Genomic DNA, 18845 nt, shown 5'->3' with positions numbered 1-18845 from the left:
GAGTCTAGGTACTAATTATCTCTGCAAGTGGCTCATACTGTTTGTGTTTCTGCTTCTGCATAGATCTGTTGAAGGAAATAATGGCTTAAATACAATATTTCTTTGATTTCACAATGAAAACCCCAGAGTATAAAAATAAGTTAAGACAGAGCATCTCATTTCGCATTTATAATTGGAATATAATCAGAATAGAAGAAAAAAGGAATTAATGTTGAAGATTTTTGTAGTTTTACATTCAGGAACTGAAGCGAGATCTACCCTACTTAACATTCTCTTCTAAATTGTTTCATATTTTTACATTTATTTTTTTATCTGCATTTCTCAACGTCAGTGTGGAGTGCCGTTAATAAACCATAGTCGAGGTTTGTCAAACATTCTTTGTCATTATAAAATAAACTGGAGCTTCTTGACTTTTTAATGTCAACACTGTCCTACGTCATTGGGATTTTACTTACATGCTTAGCAATTTAATATTTACACATATCAGCCTCTTTCAATTAAGATTCAAGCAATGTTGTAGATTTTCTCTAATTGTTTCAGGCTGATGGTCTTTCCTTTATTCTCAATATGCCCCCCTAGTAACAGTGGGCCTTCTTCAATACAATAAAACTGACAAAGTGATTTACTCAGAATATAGCACCATATCTCAAAGTCATCAGTGCAGCCATGCTTTTATGTAAAAGTTAGTTGAATAATGAACAGTGACAAGGCATTGCCAAGTTTTTAATGTCCCTGGTTACAGGGTTCTGATATACCACTGTGTAAATGGATGTGAATGAAGTGCACATGTTTAGTCAACTGTATTTACAACACACCTCACACAGTAAATCATAGATCTGACTCAGAGGACTGATATATTTTCAGGTCTTGGCTGGTTATGGCAGGATGCTATTATGGCCACATTAGTTATCTGTATTTACTGTCATGTTTGGAATGGTTTTATTTACCGTTCTACAGGATGCCATTCCCTCAGGGCTCCATAATCTTCTTACCATATAGGGGACATAGAAATATTTTCTGGCTTCGAGTGTGGCTCCAGGCATAGCCTGGGGCTTATGGCGTTTTCTTTTTTTTTTTTTGCCAGCAGCTTCCAAGTCCCCAACCTGAAACCTGCTCATGCTTCCCCAGCCTCCAGCCCGCCCGCCTGCTTTAGCCCTGCGTCCATCACCAAGACCCGGATCCATTTTTAGCCTGCAGCAGGAACATGTTAGCTGGTAATACATCAGTAGACATTATGTCCTCGGTAACATCAGTATCCGTTGGGGGAAAGCATAACCTTGGGAGTGACTTTGTGGCTGTCGGTGCTCCTTCACCCAGCCAGCTGTGACTCCTAACATGACTCCAAAGTTAGGTAAAGCTGAGGATTTTGTCCAAGGAGGTAAAATGTTTGAGCCCTTGATGTGGGAACAAAAGCTACTGTTTTTATGCAAAAAAAACAAAACAAACAAAACTTAAATTCACTTTATTAATGCTAAACTTGCTCGACTATTATGAGTGTTTAGACATACATAACGTGTTTTTTCATGAGCCAACGAACATGTGAAAGTAAAAACTAGTAAGAAAGAAACTTTGGTCAAACTCTGTGATTTATAAATCAGATTTTTTCTCTCTTTTTTTTGCTGCTGTCTGTGTTTTGTGCTGCCATACACTTTGCATGCTAATTCTAAAGTACCACAACCTGATGTTTACTGGGTCACTTCATGTTTTTTTTTTCCTCTTTCATCCAGAGAATGCAAGCAAGCACATAAACAGCAGATCAGATATGATTTGTCAGCAAGTCTTTGCGACATGCTGAACAATTATCCTAAGTGGCTTTGATTATATTTTCTCCAACAAAGACATCCAGTTGAGACATGTTTAATTAATCGTCTCCTTTACACTTGAATGAAAGACTGATGATGCAGATTTCACTCACGCTGATGAACAAGTTCTTGCAAATTCAGAGTACCTGAGTCTGAATTGAACTGTGACTGTTGGAGAAAAATCCTACAATCTTCCAAACGTTTCATTGCTTTGACATTATTGTCTGGAATCTGTGTTACTGACATTTTGAATTAGTCATATATAATCCAGCAGTTCGCAGGGTATGAACCATATGATAACCTTTATAGGCAGATCTCACCTAAAAGCTATTCTCATTCTCGAGCAAACAATCAACTGCTAACAAGAGCAGACCTGCATCTGAAAATTATCATCAATCTGACAGGAAGGAGGATTTTGCCTTCAAACCGCATGAAAACACTGTTTAGCTAACAATAGTTTGGAAGTGGTAAATAATTCAACAGGTTGTTGTATTAAATACGTTTGGAAAGATATGAGACATGGCTAATTTCTAATTTCTTTTAAAAAATGTAAAGTCACAGTATTTCCTTCCTGCTGAGAGCTATTAGGTAGGAAATATTAATAAAAAAATATAGTCTTTTGGCCCCTGTGGGGCCAAAACAATAACAGGTCTGATCTTGAGTAAATGAACATTCAGAGCTTGGAACTCACTAGAAAAAGATTTTGACAGAGGAAATACTAATCAACAACCACTTACCTGGTGAGCTCCCAAAAGATTCCTTCGTGTGATGAACATGATGCTGAAGTTAGCATCTGATTCAAAGTTTTCATGTCTGTAATTTAAATAGTAAGGTGATCCCTCACCAACCTAAAAGTGATTAGGTTTATGCACTTATTTAGCCACTTTGGTAAAAGTTCAATTGACAACAGCGGGAAGTTAAAGTAATGACAAGGTTGTTATTCTCTGGTATAGCCTGTTTTATTGGGGTAAGACAGGTAAAAATGTTTTGTCAACTTATTTTTTTTATCTATTTTTGTGGTCAAATCCCCCTTTTCACACTGTGTGACACACACCGTAGGAATGTACGAATATATCGATCTTTTTTCAAAACCATTACCGTAAAGGCAGCTCATGTATTTTCTCTGTTGTTATTGGCTCTGTTAAATCTGGGCAGCACAAAAACACACGTCCACCATCGCATGCGACTTACTCGGTCACGAGACCCGCCTGTTTGGGTCCCGTTCAAGTGTTTATGTTCCCTATTTTCAAGCCCGTAATGTGGCAGGTTTCGGATGAAATAAATAGGAAAACACTCGTGGTGGTAACTAATCCCAACGCCACCATCACCGTCACCGCAAGCCACAGGGTTTCTCTCCATCCCCGACTCTTCCCACTCGGGCTCCAAAACTGTTCTCCTTCCGTGTGTGCCGTCAGTGGCTGCTTCCCACATCCTACGAGGCCATTACTCAACGCCGAAGCAGCAAAGCGACGATGATCATTCTGTATACTGTACGAAAATAGAGCGCTTTTTTCTATAGCGCGCAACCTGGCTTCTCTATCCATCAACAAACAGCCATATTCAAGGTTTTCACACAATATGGAAATGTCAGAGAAAGCATAAGATTTGATATACGCATTTTCTAAGTGTGCATAAGTACAGAAGAAAGTGAAATTGAATGGAAAAGATATTTGCATTTCAATACTTCATGTCTCGTTCCGTTATTTAAAGTAGTTTCCATCCGACTCTCTATGTGTTCGTTCATGCATTCCTCTCTTAATCTTCTTTCATAGTCTCAGAGGTCTTTTTCAGGTTGCCTATTTAAATCCTGGCCTCTGAAAATATATCTGTCACAAAGCATGGTGAGCTTTCATATTTAATCCTTCAAAAATTGTCTGAGAAGGGACTAATAGGCACGGCATTTAGAAATGAGAAACACATGTAGGATCCCTGCGTGTTGTCCGGTATTTTTAGTAAACTTTTCTATTGTTCGTGTCGGATGACGGATTCAAAGATGAGTTATACAGACGAACATCTCGGAAAGAAAAAGAGCCCCAGCAGATACGCTTTGATGTCTCTTTACTGCTTGCTATGTATTTGTCAGTCTCCATTAGTATACAGGTGTGGGCACACATTTGTTTGCTTAGTGAGAGGATGTATGAGAATATGCCAGACGGCTGCCTGGTTGCGGAGTAAAGCTATTATTTTTCAAAGTATAGTATTTTATCAGAAAAAAAATACGCTCACTGCACCGGCTACTCCATTATTTATAGCTTCTCCACATTTATCTCTTTTTTTTTTTCTAAAGTTGTTTGCTGAGCTTTCCGACCGCTCTTCTCCTACTCCCTCATTTTCACTCCCTCCGTCTTTAGCTCTGATTCTCTTCCGTACTTCCATCCACTCATGTGGAAAAGTTGTTGATTTTGGTAAAATCCCTAGAAGACACAGTCATCAAAGAGTGTTTAGACCATCAAAAGATTTAATTTCGATGTTGTAGCAACTCTGTTTGATTGCACTACATTTTAATGACCATAATTCTGTGGGCGATTGTGTTGTGTAAGCAGAGAACAGATGGCTCAGAGAGCATATTTTAACAACCGAATGACTTGTTTTTAACATGAAGAGCTGACAATGCACTTGAGTTTTATGTGGTTCCAGCTTTCCCTTGTGTCGGTCCTTGACTTGATTTTTTTCTCCTCTCTCCTCTTTCCTTAGGCATCATTCACCAGATGAAGGGGGACTACGAGACTGCACTGAAACTACACAAAACACACCTGGCCATTGCTCAGGAGCTGAATGACTATGCCGCCCAAGGCAGGGCCTATGGCAACATGGGTAATGCCTACAATGCTCTCGGAGCGTTCGACCAAGCAGTTCGTTACCATCGCCAGGAGCTGCAGATCTCCATGGAGGTTAATGACCGTGCCTCACAGGCCTCCACCCACGGCAACCTGGCTGTGGCGTACCAAGCCCTCGGTGCCCATGACCGTGCTCTGCAGCATTACCAGAACCACCTCAACATCGCTCGAGAGCTGAGGGACGTCCAGAGCGAAGCGCGGGCTCTGGGAAACTTGGGAAACTTCCACTGCTCTCGAGGGGAGTTTCCACAGGCCGTGCCCTACTATGAGCAGTACCTCAGATTGTCCCCAGAACTTCAGGACATGGAGAGCGAAGGGAAAGTTTGTCACAATCTGGGTTATGCTCACTACTGCCTGGGCAACTACCAGGATGCTGTTAAGTACTATGAGCAGGATCTTGCGCTGGCCAAGGACCTTCATGACAAACTCAGTCAGGCCAAGGCGTATTGCAACCTTGGTTTGGCTTTTAAGGCCCTAGGAGACTTTACTAAGGCGGAGGAGTGCCAGAAGTATTTGCTGTCACTAGCGCAGTCCCTGAACAATGCACAGGCTCGCTTTAGAGCACTAGGGAACTTAGGAGACATCTTTGTCTGTAAAAAGGACGTGACAGGAGCCATTCAGTTTTACGAGCAGCAGCTGGCCTTAGCTCACCAGGTAAGGCTGTTTTACATTCAGTGAGTTCAGCAGAATAATTTTTTCACTGAAAAAAGAAACATATGGATGTATTCATGAAGGTATCTGTGGGGGCTAAATATGTGCAAAACTAAGTTGTGCATCTCCTTTAAGTCCCTAAACTGGACACAAACACATCTGCCACTGTAGGAAGCTCCACACAGCACCTCTCTGCTCTGACGCAGTTTGCCCATAATGAGAGAACGCACTGTGCACCTTTTTGCGGATAGTCCACCGATATTTGTTTGTCTTAATTGCACCCAGACTAGATGAGGTATTTGCAATCTTTTAAAAGCTTACAAAACAAGATAAAAAAAAGTAAAAAGCAAACTATTGTAGTGCTGAATTTATATATATATATAAAAAAAAACAGGGGATGTAACTGAAGGTAGGGCTCAGGCTTGCATTCCATTTGAAAATAGGTTTTCCAGCAAGAGCACAGCCAGTACCCTGCAATTGGAACAATATATATTTTTTTCCATTTACAAAAAAAAACAAAAAAACATCCGATCACACCCTGTGTTGCTTCTTTGCTCTGAGATAACATTTTGGTGTATTGTTTGCAAAAGACTACATGTAACGTTTGAGTAGTCTGATACAATAGAACTTTATTCCACTGTTTTTAATAGTTTTCAGGATCAGTAATGGATGTAGAAAGGCCTTTCTGATGTAAATTCCCCAGTTCGATTTAGTTCTTAATAAGGGAATGCTCTGTATTGTCAGGAACCTGGAGTTCCTTGACTAAAAGACTTTTTTTTTCTCTACCTCTTTGATCACTTCAGTGCATATGCTGTGTATTTGTGCCAGAAGAGGGACTAACTGTGACCTGATGCAAAAATAGGTGCAAATTGCTTCCATGTGCTGAATTTAAGGCACATGTTACTGACATCTCTTTAGTTCATTCTACTCCAGAAAAAAAAATCCCATGCAAGAAAAAGTCTCACATCAATGGAGAAGATCATTGAATAACATAACAATAATTAACCTTTGTTTTGCTTTCAACCTAAGGTTAAGGAGCGCAGGATGGAAGCCTGTGCTTATGCTGCCCTGGGGGCCACCTACAGACTAGTGCAGAAATATGACAAAGCTCTGGGCTACCACACCCAGGAGCTGGAGGTATACCAAGAGCTTGGTGACGTCTCAGGAGAGTGCAAAGCCCATGGCCACCTGGCAGCTGTCTACATGGCCCTCGGGAAGTACGCCATGGCCTTCAAGAGCTACGAGGAGCAGTTGGAGCTCGGACGGAGGTTAAAGGATCCCGTTGTGGAGGCTCAGGTCTACGGCAACATGGGCATCACAAAAATGAATGTCGGGGTGATGGAGGAGGCTATTGGCTACCTGGAGCAGCAGTTGGCTACCTTGCAGCAGCTGAGTGGAAACGAAGCAGTGATGGACCGGGGCAGGGCCTACGGAAACCTCGGGGACTGCTACGAGGCTTTGGGAGACTTTGAGGAAGCGATCAAGTATTACGACCAGTACTTGTCAGTGGCACAGAGCCTAAATCGCATGCAGGACCAGGAGAAAGCCTACAGAGGCCTGGGCAATGGGCACAGGTGAGTCCGGAGTACCTTTCATTTCGCCAAGTGTTTATGTGGCTACAACTCGACTTTTACTAAGAAACCAAGCAGTTTGAATGTCATTTATCTCTATATGTGCTCACTATAAAGAACCATATAGCTAGAAATGGCTGTGATGATCAGTGCCTGAATGGGAATCTGGTATGAGCTGTGTCAGCAGAAGCCTGGTGCTGCTGGTATTAAATATATGCAAAGTAGTTTGGTGAGCAGATGTCTCCGAATGGGGGAAGCTCTTAGTATTTCAAAACAACTTCTAGCGTCTTCTGTCTCTTTTCCCCGCTGTTTCTCCTCATGCCTTAGAGAGCTGATAGAAACATGGGAAGCTACACAGCAGCACAAAATACAAACAGCTTTTCCCCCAAAATCCTCATTTCGGAGGTGATTTTCTTCTTATTGTGCAGCACCAGCTTGGCACTGCAGCAGTCTCACACACACACACACAGCTGTATTTGCCATGCATGAGTTCAGAAGGGAATAATAGACATCATATGCAAACCCTTCTCATCTTCCTGCAGCTTTCAGTCAAGCAGATACGTTATCACACGACGCTAATTAAGCTGAAGGCTTTTCTTCTTGTAATGCTTCGTTTCAACGGGCTTCCAGCGCCCGACAGTGCATTTGAGATCGTGAATAAAGTCTTTTGGAATACAGTAAAGATGAACAAAATATCAAGTAGAGTAAATTGATGCCCTATATCACGTGTCAAACTCGAGGCCTAAGAACCAATTGTGGCCCTCTGTGGCTTTTTATGTAGCCATCTAGACTCTGGGCCGCATAAATAGATTCTACCAAATTACATCATTGTAATGCAGAAGCTGCTATTTATTATAAATTTTAGTAAGTACTTTTATAAATGCGTTCTGCACAAATGGAATTTAAATGCTCAAAAGGATAAAATATGGAGCAACTTTACTGAACTAAATTTAGCCTTCCTATTACTAGTGAGCTTGCTCTCTCTCTCAGCCTGAATGAACTACGGGTACGTCTTTGCATGTTCTAGATACTAAAAAGAGCTAACTTTTAGTCCTCCTCACTGAATAATTTACACACAGATGAATGCTGTTGTTTCCCACAAACTGGTAGCGCTGAGTTATGGTGCCTTCACTGATTGGAGTTTTGGTTTTCTGACCAGTCAAAGTGGATCGGGCTGAAAAATCAGTAGGTTTTTGTCCCCTGACAATATCTCTGTGCATCTCCAGTCATATTAGGCCTAAAATATTTTACATAAAGACTTGTGCTGTTATTTTTAATCAATTTATGAACAGCGGGTGAATTTTTAATGTGCGTGTTTTGTGCTTCATTATACTCAACGTTGACTCTTTACTTTCACCCACAGGGCAATGGGCAATCTGCAGCAGTCGTTAGTTTGTTTCGAAAAACGGCTGGTCGTGGCACATGAACTCGGGGAGTGCGGTGGCAAGGCGCAGGCCTACGGCGAGCTTGGTGCGCTCCACAGCCAGCTAGGCAACTACGAGCAGGCCATTTCCTGCCTGGAGCGTCAGCTGGCCATCGCTCGCGACACCCAGGACAGACTACTGGAGGGCGACGCCAGCTGCGGGTTGGGTGCTGTGTACCAAGCTATGGGAGAGTATGAGACAGCCTTGCGATGCCACCAGAGTGACCTGGAGATCGCAGAAGAAGCAGGCAGCACCACACGTCAGGCCCGGGCCTACGGCAACTTGGGTCTCACCTATGAGTCACTCGGAAACTATGAGCGAGCGGTGGTGTTCCAAGAACAGCACCTTAGTGTGGCGGCTCAGACTAATGACTTGGCTGCCAAGACGCTGGCCTATGGCAGCTTGGGGAGAACACACCATGCGCTGCAGAACTACTCACAAGCTGTCATGTACCTGCAGGAAGGTGAGTGAGCAGAGGGGAGCATGGAGAGGGTTGCCTTTGTTGCCTGAGCTGATAGGCTTAGAGTTTGTGAATTCATGAATATGAAATTCTGAGCCTATTTATTGCTAAGCCTTTGCCACACTTTTATTAAGCTGTGCGCATGTGTTTGTTTGTGTGCGTGTGTGTGTGTGTGTGTGTGTGGATGCATGTGCGTGTTTTTTGTGCTTTTGTATTAATGTGATATATGTGCACAAGGGGATTTTGTGTGAGCATTGTGCATCTGTGTTTGTCTTCAGAGCTGCATAGGTATAGCATTTGAGTATGTCTGTCTGTGCAAACCTACCCAAATGCTCTCAAAGTATTTCTCCTGTTTACTGCTAGATGTTTTTTTTTTTTTTTTTTCCCCACACTCACTTCTCTATCTTCCTTCTCAGACCTGCCAAAATAACGTTGTCACACACGGGCTGACAGAATCCTGCTTCTCATGCTTCACTGTTGCCTTTTAGATTATAAAGGGAAGGATAAGAAACTGCAGCTCGACCTCTCAAATGTTACTTATTTTAGAGACGGCGCGTGAAGTTTTCATTCCTGAGGTTCAGTTCGGTGGAAGAGTTTGTGTATGTCCACACTGGGCATTAGGAATGGGTGATGTGGACTTAAAATGTTATCACGATCTTTTCTGGCGTTCATCAGAATGATGACAGAAGTAAAGCTTGTACTGTCAAAAAAATAATGTCTATCAAGCAGATGCTAAATTCAAAAGAAATTAATAAAACATATTTTTTTCTATCAGGTGTGTAGATTATTCAGTTGATTCTGCTTTTGCTAGACAGGAACTACTGATTTACAACCTGGTCCACATTATTTCAGACACAGGCTGCTGAAGTTTCACTGTTAGCACACTGACAACTGGATGTTAGTCTTATGCTCCATACAGCTATAAATAGCAGAACGCTTTACTCTCTTTCTGCTGGCGTCTCATTAAAATGTCTTTAACTGAACGAAACCTCTTGATAACACTAACAACTCCATGCCTTGTCCGCCCAGCCGTGTTCAAGGGTAAGCTTTCTGCTCACGTCCTGTGAAAACCCCAACCAGTGCTTGTTGAAACCGAGAAAACCGGAGCCTCTCTAAAAACAGATTCCTACATTTCACCCCGCACAGAGAAAATGCAGGACGACAAACCCCCTTCCATCCCATCCCCATCTTTTCTTGGAGTTAGCCGAGTTTGCTGTGGCCCACACACGCTCACTGCAGGCCCGCTTGTTGAGCTTTAATAGAAACAAAGACGACAGGCCATTCTGTCTCCACCCAGTCCCAGTGTTGTCCCCCCACGCTGTCCTTGTATTTTTTCCTCATTTTGGCTTTGAACAAGAACAGCGCCTTCACTATCCTTGACAGCCAATTATTTCTGGCCAACCTACCCAAGCAGAAAAGTTGCCTTATTTTTTCTCTCAGTAACCAGTGCTTTTTTTTTTTTTTTTTTTTTTTTTTACTTTTCCTGCTTGTTTTTGTGTTTTGGAGTAGAGCTGGAGAGAAGCTTCTCTGCAGCTACAGTTGAAATTATTTGACCTTCAACTCGCTGAGTGTTTGTGTATGTTCAATGGTTATTCTGTGTTCTCCTATAACGACTAACCTTCAGTAGGCAGCATAAAAACATAGAAAGCTGCCAAGGGGTTATAGAGCTGCTCTGGTGTTTTTCTTGTAATGACATGATATGTTAAACAGTGAGAGGTCTTTCACACCAAGATGCACTTAGTGATTAACATGATCAATATTGTCATTAACACAGCGCGGTCATTGTGCCAACGTGTAACTGTTTTACATACAGTTTCCTCATCGTTTCTTTATCGAATACCTAACAAAACATCTATATTCAGCAACAAACCGTGATAAAAAAGTGCTTTTATGTTAAAAAGTAGAAACTAAATTCATATAACGCATCAATATAATTGCGATCCAGACCCTAATATATAAATTCAACTTTTGGTTTGATGTTGAAATCAGTTTGATCTATCAGATTATGTCTAATCTGATCAAAGAAAAAAGACTAAGAAAGTTCTTACCTTTCTTAGTCAAGAACTTTAGTGTGTTTGCATGCAGTTGTCAAAACCTTTATTAAACCTTATCCTTCAAATCTGTTTGCTAAATTCAGTTTCTTTGATTTCTCGCAGTTTTAGGACCTGGAACGCATCATAAACCCTGTTTACTGCTGCCTGTCTTGGCCAGGACACTCCTCGTAAAACGATTGTAAATCTCAACGGGATTCTAATGGTAAATTAAAGATTAAGTCAATGAGTTTTAAAAAAAAATGCAAAGTAGAGTGCAATGACCCAAAAAGTTGGGATTTTGACATAAAAAGTTGGCTAATGTGAAAGTTATAGAAATAAAACGGTTTTCAATGAGGTGCAGTGATCAGAATATTTTGTAAAACTGTGATCTGGTAGTTTCTAAACTTATACTTCATCACCTTAGTGATACACAGAGTAATGTGCATCTACTTGTGAACATATTAGTCTTGATTGATGCATTGTCACCAGCTTGCATTGGTTGTACGTTTGGAAAGTGGTTTTCCAATAAGACTCAAACATGGTAGAAACGGTGTGATGTTACTTCCAATCTGAGTTGCAGTTGTAAACTCAAATTAAAACCGCATTATCCGGATTGTTGTTGAAACCTCGAACTGTTCTACCAAACAGGCAAAAGTTCACAATTATGCTATCCTAACCAGAAGATCCCATAGGTAAGGTTTGCAAGTAAACATTTAGTTTTCCACATCTAAGACAAGTTAGAAACACGAAGCTGGATGTTTGGCTGCTGTGGCTGAAGGAAAGGTCCAGACATAAAGCGTTAAAAATTCAATGAGAACATTATCCCTGCGATGGTTAAGCTCAGGTTTGGATCAATACTGCTCTGGACCTCTGTTGCAGCCAGGAAAAATTCCACTGTTAGAGGGAAAAATGTGAAGAATAGCAACTTAACCACCCTTAACATCATCAAATATCCACAGAAAGACCTTTTTTACAATCTAGTAATACGACTGAACATGACATCTTGTTCGGAAACAACACGGAGAAATCTCCCAAATACACAGAACCGCTGCAAAAACCGTTAAAAATCGGGTGCCCACATTTTTCTTTAGGCCCTGTTCCTTTCTGCATGGGAGTTTGGAGTTTCAAAAAAAAAAAAAAAAAAACGATCTTGCTTGAAAATTTAAAGAAAGTTTTATCTTTAATTTCACGGATTTCAGAAATCAGGTCATTTTCTAACTATCCTCAGTACTTCTGAGCAGCAGTCCTCAAACTTTTTAGGTCCCTACATTTTGAAGATTACAGCTTAAACAACTGAAGAACAAATTGCCCTGAGTTAACACTGTTTCATGTTTGGTCTAGGTAATGAGCAACGTTGACAGAGCCTTGCAAAAGTTTTCAGAACCCTGGAATGTTTTCACATTGGGTAGCATTACAACCATGAACTTCAGAGCTTTTTACTGGGATTTTCTTTGATAGGCCAATACGAGCTAGTGCAGATTGATCTCTGGAATAAAAATGATGCATGTTTTTCAGATATGTTTTCAGCCATCTTTCTTCTGATACACGTAAATGAAATCTAGTGCAACTAACTGCCTTCAGAAGCCACTTTATTAGCAGATTGCGGCCGCTTGTGTGTGATTAATCTCAGCGGTCAGCTTCATGAAGACCAAAGAACATGGCAAACAGAGCAGAGATAAAGTTGTGGAGATGCTTAGAGACTGCTTAGATTATTTACCAATACTCTAAGCTTTGAAATCTCAGAGTCCTGTTTAAGCGATCCTCTAAAAAGTGGAAAGAGTGTGCCACACATCTCCATCCGTCTAAACTCAAGACCAAGTTTAGGCAAGGCAAGCCTCAATGAGAAACAACCAAAAGGCCTAGTGTAACTTTGGAGGAGATGCAGAGATCAACGTCTCGACATTTCACATCATTCTGAGCACAGTAAACCTCTTGTGAAACGGACTGTGGAGTGCTTTTATTTTGAAGGAACAGTTAAACTATTCCTGAATTAAAAAGGACTGAAGTTTGTGGTTAACACTTTGAAAAAATATGAAAAAGTTTTCAGAGTTTTGAATACTTTTCAACTCTAGGTCTTTATGTGATGACCAGCAAACCTGTACGTGAGAATCAGGCGAGGTATTGGGCGTCCCTCTGTAGCGTTCTGTGTTTCGCCTCGCTCGCAGCCGTTTGCAGCACTTTTTTTCATCCCCACAGTCCACAGCACAACAGAAGCAGTGCTTCATCCTAGTGGAAATTGTGTGTGCTGTTATCCTCATTTTTCAACAATAACCCCGCCACTGTTCGCTGTTCCCACGTGTGGTCATGATCAAAGAGCAGTTTGTCGCCATGTGTGTCGAGTGCGTGCTCGCTGCAGGTTATTTCTCAGTGGCGCCGTGCATGCGCATGACATGTGCGTGTGGAAAAGACCCTGAGGTGTGCATGTGTGTGTGTGCGTGTGTGTGTGAGAGCCCTGGGGCAACCACAGTGGATCTCTCTCCCCCAGCTGTCAGGCAGCCTTTAAAGTGTTCTCCAGTTGCTCTTCAGGGTGCAGCCAGCCACGGCCACATCCTCGTGTCAGCCGCTGCTACGTGACTGTGCCTGCCGGGCGCTCCAAAGGCACGCGTCGTGACAGTGACAGACACAAAGCGGGAGAAGAGAGAGGGAACGTGGGAGCAATAGGCAGAAAAAGAAGACGGCTTTGGAAAAATAAAAGACGGATGGCAGGAAGACGGAGGGAAAAGACAGAGATCACTATGAGTCATAATTCACATGTATTATTTCACTGTCAGCTGGAGAATAAAGAAAACATAGAGTTGGTTGACATTCAGGCTTGATCATAAAGAAACTATCACAGAGCCGCTCCAAGAAAGAAGGAATTTTTTTTTTTTTTGGTGTGCGCTGTAGGATGTATGTGCGTGTGTGTGTGTGTGTGTGTGTAGATGAAAGGCTCAGAAATGGAGTTGAGAAGAGCGAGAGGTGATGCTGTCAGAGAATAAAAAGGATAATTTAGATCTGTTTCCTCTCTCTTGCTCCAGCGCCTAATGAGCCCTAAGCAGTGCAGAGTCACTGCTAGCAGTGCCACCACAGGGAAGATGAAACAGGTAGAGGGTGGAGGGGGCGGTGTTGGGGGGGTAAGGAGGGGTGGCTGGGACAGAAGCTCAGAGATGAGAGGAGTAGGTACAGGAGCACAGCAGATGCATGGGGGAAGAGGGCATGCAGTCAGACTGAGGGAGGGTGTGTGCAGAGATAAGGAGAGAGGAAAGACCGTTGCAGGCTCGCCTTCAAAGGCTGCCGACTTGCACGGCCATGAAGGAGCCATGAAGGAGCCATGAAGTCTACGCCCGCTTGGTGTGCTGGACTCGCAGAATAGGCTGCCATTTTCAGGTCACACTCTCTGTTCTCGGCTTATCTGGTCCAGCCACAGGCGGGGTTTTTTTTTTTTTCCGGGAAAACGGAGTAAAGCGGACTCGGGACTAGGCCGGCTTGGCCTACTTCCCCCCCCCCCCACTCCTCTCCTCCTCCTCTCTTTGACCGAAAGCGCGTTTCGACCTCTCTGTCACACAGCCGGGCGGAGAGAATGGACTTCCAGATACAGAAACCGTGTTAACCAGGAATGTGCATGAGAAATGGCTTGTTGTAAACTGTAGCAGGCTTGCTGAGCTTTTAGCACCTTGCGGGTGATGTGTGGCTCAGGCGCTGCCATTTTTTTTTTTTTTTTTTTCCCCCCCCATCATTTTCCTGCACAGAGGGGCATTTTCATCTCTGTAATTGGGCAGAACCGGGTTCTCGGCAGGCAGAGAGAGAACACATGCAAAGATGTGATATCGGCCTCGCTGCTTGACGAATTAAGAGTGAAAAAACAAACTGTGTGCTCTGCAGATGATTTCACTCGGCACAAATACCGAACAGTCACACCTGGGCGTACAACGCCGATCAGCAGCTTACAAACAGAACAGATTTAATGGGTTTAAGTGTCATAATGATTGAAAGATTTTAGTGGTTTATTTGAACTGTTCTTTTCTGGACATATTAATAATACAATATGTAAGCTTAGTTAGTAATAATTTAAAAAAAAACAAGATTGGGTGAGATTTCCTCATCTGACAGTATGTTTTTTCCCATATAAGGGATTCCGCTTATTAATTTTGACAGATTTTTCCATGCTTAGATAATCAGTTATTATCAAATCTACATTTTTCCAGTTCTTTGTGATTCTAATGATTAAAGGAACACCATTCAACCAAGGATGACCAGTGAAGAAGCGATGGGGTTGTATGTGTATGTTTGATCCTGTTTAAAGTTTCTACCATTTGTGGATTAATGAAAAATCCATTATATGTTAAAGCATCTTCTTGTTTTAAAGGTTTTGTTGTAAATTTAATGCACCTTAGAAAAACAAGCAGCATTGGGGCGTCATTAAAAACAAAAAAAATGTGTACTTCTGACTGTGCTTGTGGATATATACTCCCCTGTCTTCCTAACACTAACAATCTCTCAGAGCATCCCAAAGTAGACTTCTGCTGTGTTTGCATAAAGCCCATTATTCGCCCATCAATGTGCTTGCAAATATTTGTCGACGCCTTTTGTGATACCCTTCAAGCAAGCATTACACGCGTATTTGTGTTTGCTCAGCCACTCAATCCTTCGCATTGATTACCACGCAGTCCGATTAGCGCTACCGACGCTCTTCCCCCTTCGCCCAGAGGCGGGCGCATGCTTAAAACCCGCTGCACGAGCCGTTTCTTACAACCGAGGCCAAATCTCCAAACCTGTTCGCTGTCAGAACAGCAGCACCACGCCACGCTTACATCTGTTGCACACAAAGACGCACAAGAGTCAGTCTGCTCTGAATATTTTCTGCTCCGTCTTCTCATCTGCCGCCGTTTCCTCCCCTCCTGACAGGCCTGCGGCTCGCGGAGCAGCTGGCTCGGCGCGAGGACGAGGCGAAGATCCGCCATCGTCTAGGCCTCTCCCTGTGGGCCAGTGGGAATCTGGAGGAGGCCCAGCATCAGGTAAAGCATCTCTCTCTCTCTCTCTCTCTCTCTCTCTCTCTCTGCTTCCTCTGAGTCACCTTGACTCATTTCCTCCTCACATCTCCTCTACCTGGACTCCTTCCAGCAAATCCACCCCCATGTAGTTAAAACTGACCTCCAATAAGCCCACATCTGTCGACTTAGAGGTTGGCTATGCTTACAAATGAGAGGTGGAGGTAGATGTCCAAACACATAAAAGGTGGGAAATAAGCTCTCAGTAATAACCTTATGGTGATGGAAGGAGCCCAGAAGAGAGGAAAGGGGCGCACCAACGCGGCTTGCTGGCGGTACGCTGAGGAGTCTGTAGAGCTGGTAAACGCTGTCATCTCAGCAGCAGACAGGCGACAGATGAGTGAAGATTTTTTTTTTTTATTATTTTATTCTTTTAGATCAGTGTGCATTGTCACAGGAGGCCCCAAACCTCTGTATCACGCACACATTCACTCCTCTTCAGCCCACTGCCCACCTGGCAGGCATGGAATATCCCCTTAAACATCTCTCTCTCTCTCTCTCTCTCCCTCTCTCACTCCTTCTCTCTGTAGTCTGTCCACACAGTGTAGCTCAAGATTTAATTTTTTCCTCTTGGCTCGCGTATCCACACACAAGCCTGACAGCGAGCCAGCCAGCCGCGGTGGCTGTCACATGTGTCTGCAGGGATGTTTTTCAGCTGCTTTCATTTTCAAAGATCTAGTCCCAAACACTCTTGTTATGATACACGTGCGCAAATACCATCATAGTGACCCAGATAGCTTTACTTTCTTTTTGTTTGTTTTTTTTTTTGTTTTTTTTTTGCTTCCCAGTCCCTGCATCATAGTTTTCAAAAAAAAAAAAAGCAAGTTTGTCTGTTTGCAATTATCTGAAACAAGAGCCGGGAAAGGGAGACCGAACTAACGTGGCGACTCATGTGTGAGTCATATTGAGGAATTTGTGTTCAATTAAAGCAAAATATTATTCTAACAAGCCAGTGCAACATATTTTCCATTGCACGTATCCTTCCCACTTTTTACCACCTCAAAACTTAAATGTATTTGAATAGGTTTGCATGCGACGGATCAACAAAAGAGCGTTGCATATTTGTGCAGTGAAAGGAGGATGATGCATGGGTTTCATATTGTATATTTGTACTCGGCCCCTCTGTGTCAGTAATTTGCAGAACCACCTTTGGCTGCAGTTACAGCCTCGGACCTGTCGGATTATGTCTCTGATATCAGTTTTTAAGCTTTGCCACAGATTTTTCTTTAGATTTATCCTGGATTCATAGATCCAATCCAGATCCCCTCTTTATGTTGAAGTTAGGCGTCCCTTTAGCTTGATACAGCCACTTCCGTAGTGGGATTGGATGTTCAGGGTATTAGTTACTTCTTAGTTACTTGCCACTCTACCTTACAGAGCTGGTTTGGGGAGTGCTTTACCAGATTTGCAGATTTCCATGAGTCGGTTGAAAATTGTTCCGTTTGATATTCTGACTTTGGCATATTAGGGTTAAGGTTAAATTACACGTCAGGATTCTGTTTACTGATTTTGTGACTTTTGCTGAAGGCAGCTGGTTGCAGTAATTCTCATTTAGGGTTGCCAGTGTTAAAGGGGTGGAATACAAATGCACACTTTTCCAGATTATTATTCATAAAAGCATCGTTTTCTGTCCACTTTACCAGCCTGTCCTACTTTCACATGTAGCTCTTCAGTCTGTTGTCCTTGTTGGATCTAAAATCCTTTCCCTCCATATATATTTCAAGTTTTTTTTTTTTTTTTTCTTCTGTTGCCTGTCGGTTTGTATCGCTTGAGGTGAATCAGTGGTGGAAGAGGACACTTCTGTCCTCAGAGTATAAATCAACTGATTATTCATGAGCTGGACTGTCGGCACATATAACCTTGGTAAATGACCCGTTTTTTATACCACAGCTGTAAACGCCATGCACTTGGATTCCTGATTCGAACCACAGGTGTAGATTGGGAGTACTTGAACTCGTGTTGCTTATCCTGGATATATTTAAAGTCTGTTGTACGCTATCGCCCGATCTGTGAGCCTACTGTTCACCGTGCCTCTGTGATTGACATGTCCTGATTTACATCAGCTATTTCCACAGCACCTATTCCCTCTGAGATGGGCTCCTCACATTCGTATCCCTGCGAGTTTGAATCAATAAATTTGTGCTTCCTTTAATATCACAGGACTACTGTAGATTAAGCCAGTGTGTCTGAATTTATCTGCTACAGAGGATGAGACCTCCCTAGAGAGCTTATTTTAGAAAGGAAAAAAAAAAAATCATTAGAGATACGCGTGTTGCAAGCTCTGCTTACATTACTGATTCAGCATGACATTGACATTCACTCTACATGTCAGATAAAAGCCACGTCGTGTCACTGACAGTAAAATAAGAGAGAGCAATCTGAATAAATAGTAGCACTTTGGCAAGCTGATTTATCATATAATATATATGAATATCAGTAAAATTCCCGATGGTTCGGAGCTTTCCTGTGAAATTTAAAATTTGATATGTCAAGAAACCCTGGTTTCTTTTTACTATATTCCAAACACCATTTTTCCTAGGGAAAATTACATAATTCCCCCCATTCCTGATCTCCAAGCCCTAGCTTTAGTGTAAATTATATTTATGTATATATAATTTATATAATATATATATATATATATATATATATATATATATGGTTCACCATTTACTTTACATTTTAAGTTACTAGCTGAGCTGTTATTTTAATGTACTTTTGCTGTTTAAAATCTTAGTTGCACAGATCTTGAAATGTAACGCATCTTATTTCTAGGACAAAAGGTTTTTTAAATTTCAGTTGTAACTGGTGTTGTAGCGAGTGCTTTGGGTCTTACTATGTCGATGCAGTTTTTGCAGTATGATGCCTGCACAAGACCCTCCTGCTGCTTTTCCCCAAACACCATCAGCTTTTTTTGTGTGTGTGTTGTTAACATTCATTGAATTAAGATTTCTTAAAGCTCAAAATATGTTTTAAAGAGAATCTGTGTGCTATAAAACGACAGATAAAGTTTATTTATATAGCACTTTTTACAGACAACAAA

General features: G+C 42.1%; 1 protein-coding gene across 3 annotated transcripts in view; it reads left to right on the top strand.

The window, feature by feature from the left end:
- Positions 1–18845, top strand: part of LOC103146299 (tetratricopeptide repeat protein 28) — a 233412-nt gene that overhangs the window by 195885 nt on the left and 18682 nt on the right. For all 3 annotated transcript variants that reach the window (XM_007564163.2, XM_016677787.1, XM_016677792.1), the window contains 4 exons: positions 4497–5293; positions 6320–6864; positions 8225–8748; positions 15663–15772. In XM_007564163.2, coding sequence (XP_007564225.2) covers positions 4497–5293; positions 6320–6864; positions 8225–8748; positions 15663–15772 — 1976 coding nt within the window. The remainder of the gene's footprint in view (positions 1–4496; positions 5294–6319; positions 6865–8224; positions 8749–15662; positions 15773–18845) is intronic.

Source organism: Poecilia formosa, unplaced genomic scaffold, assembly GCF_000485575.1.
Source record: "Poecilia formosa unplaced genomic scaffold, Poecilia_formosa-5.1.2 Scaffold5, whole genome shotgun sequence".
Classification (NCBI taxonomy): domain Eukaryota; kingdom Metazoa; phylum Chordata; class Actinopteri; order Cyprinodontiformes; family Poeciliidae; genus Poecilia; species Poecilia formosa.
The sequence above is the reverse complement of the archived record's forward strand: the minus strand, read 5'-3'. Positions and strand labels throughout refer to the sequence as shown.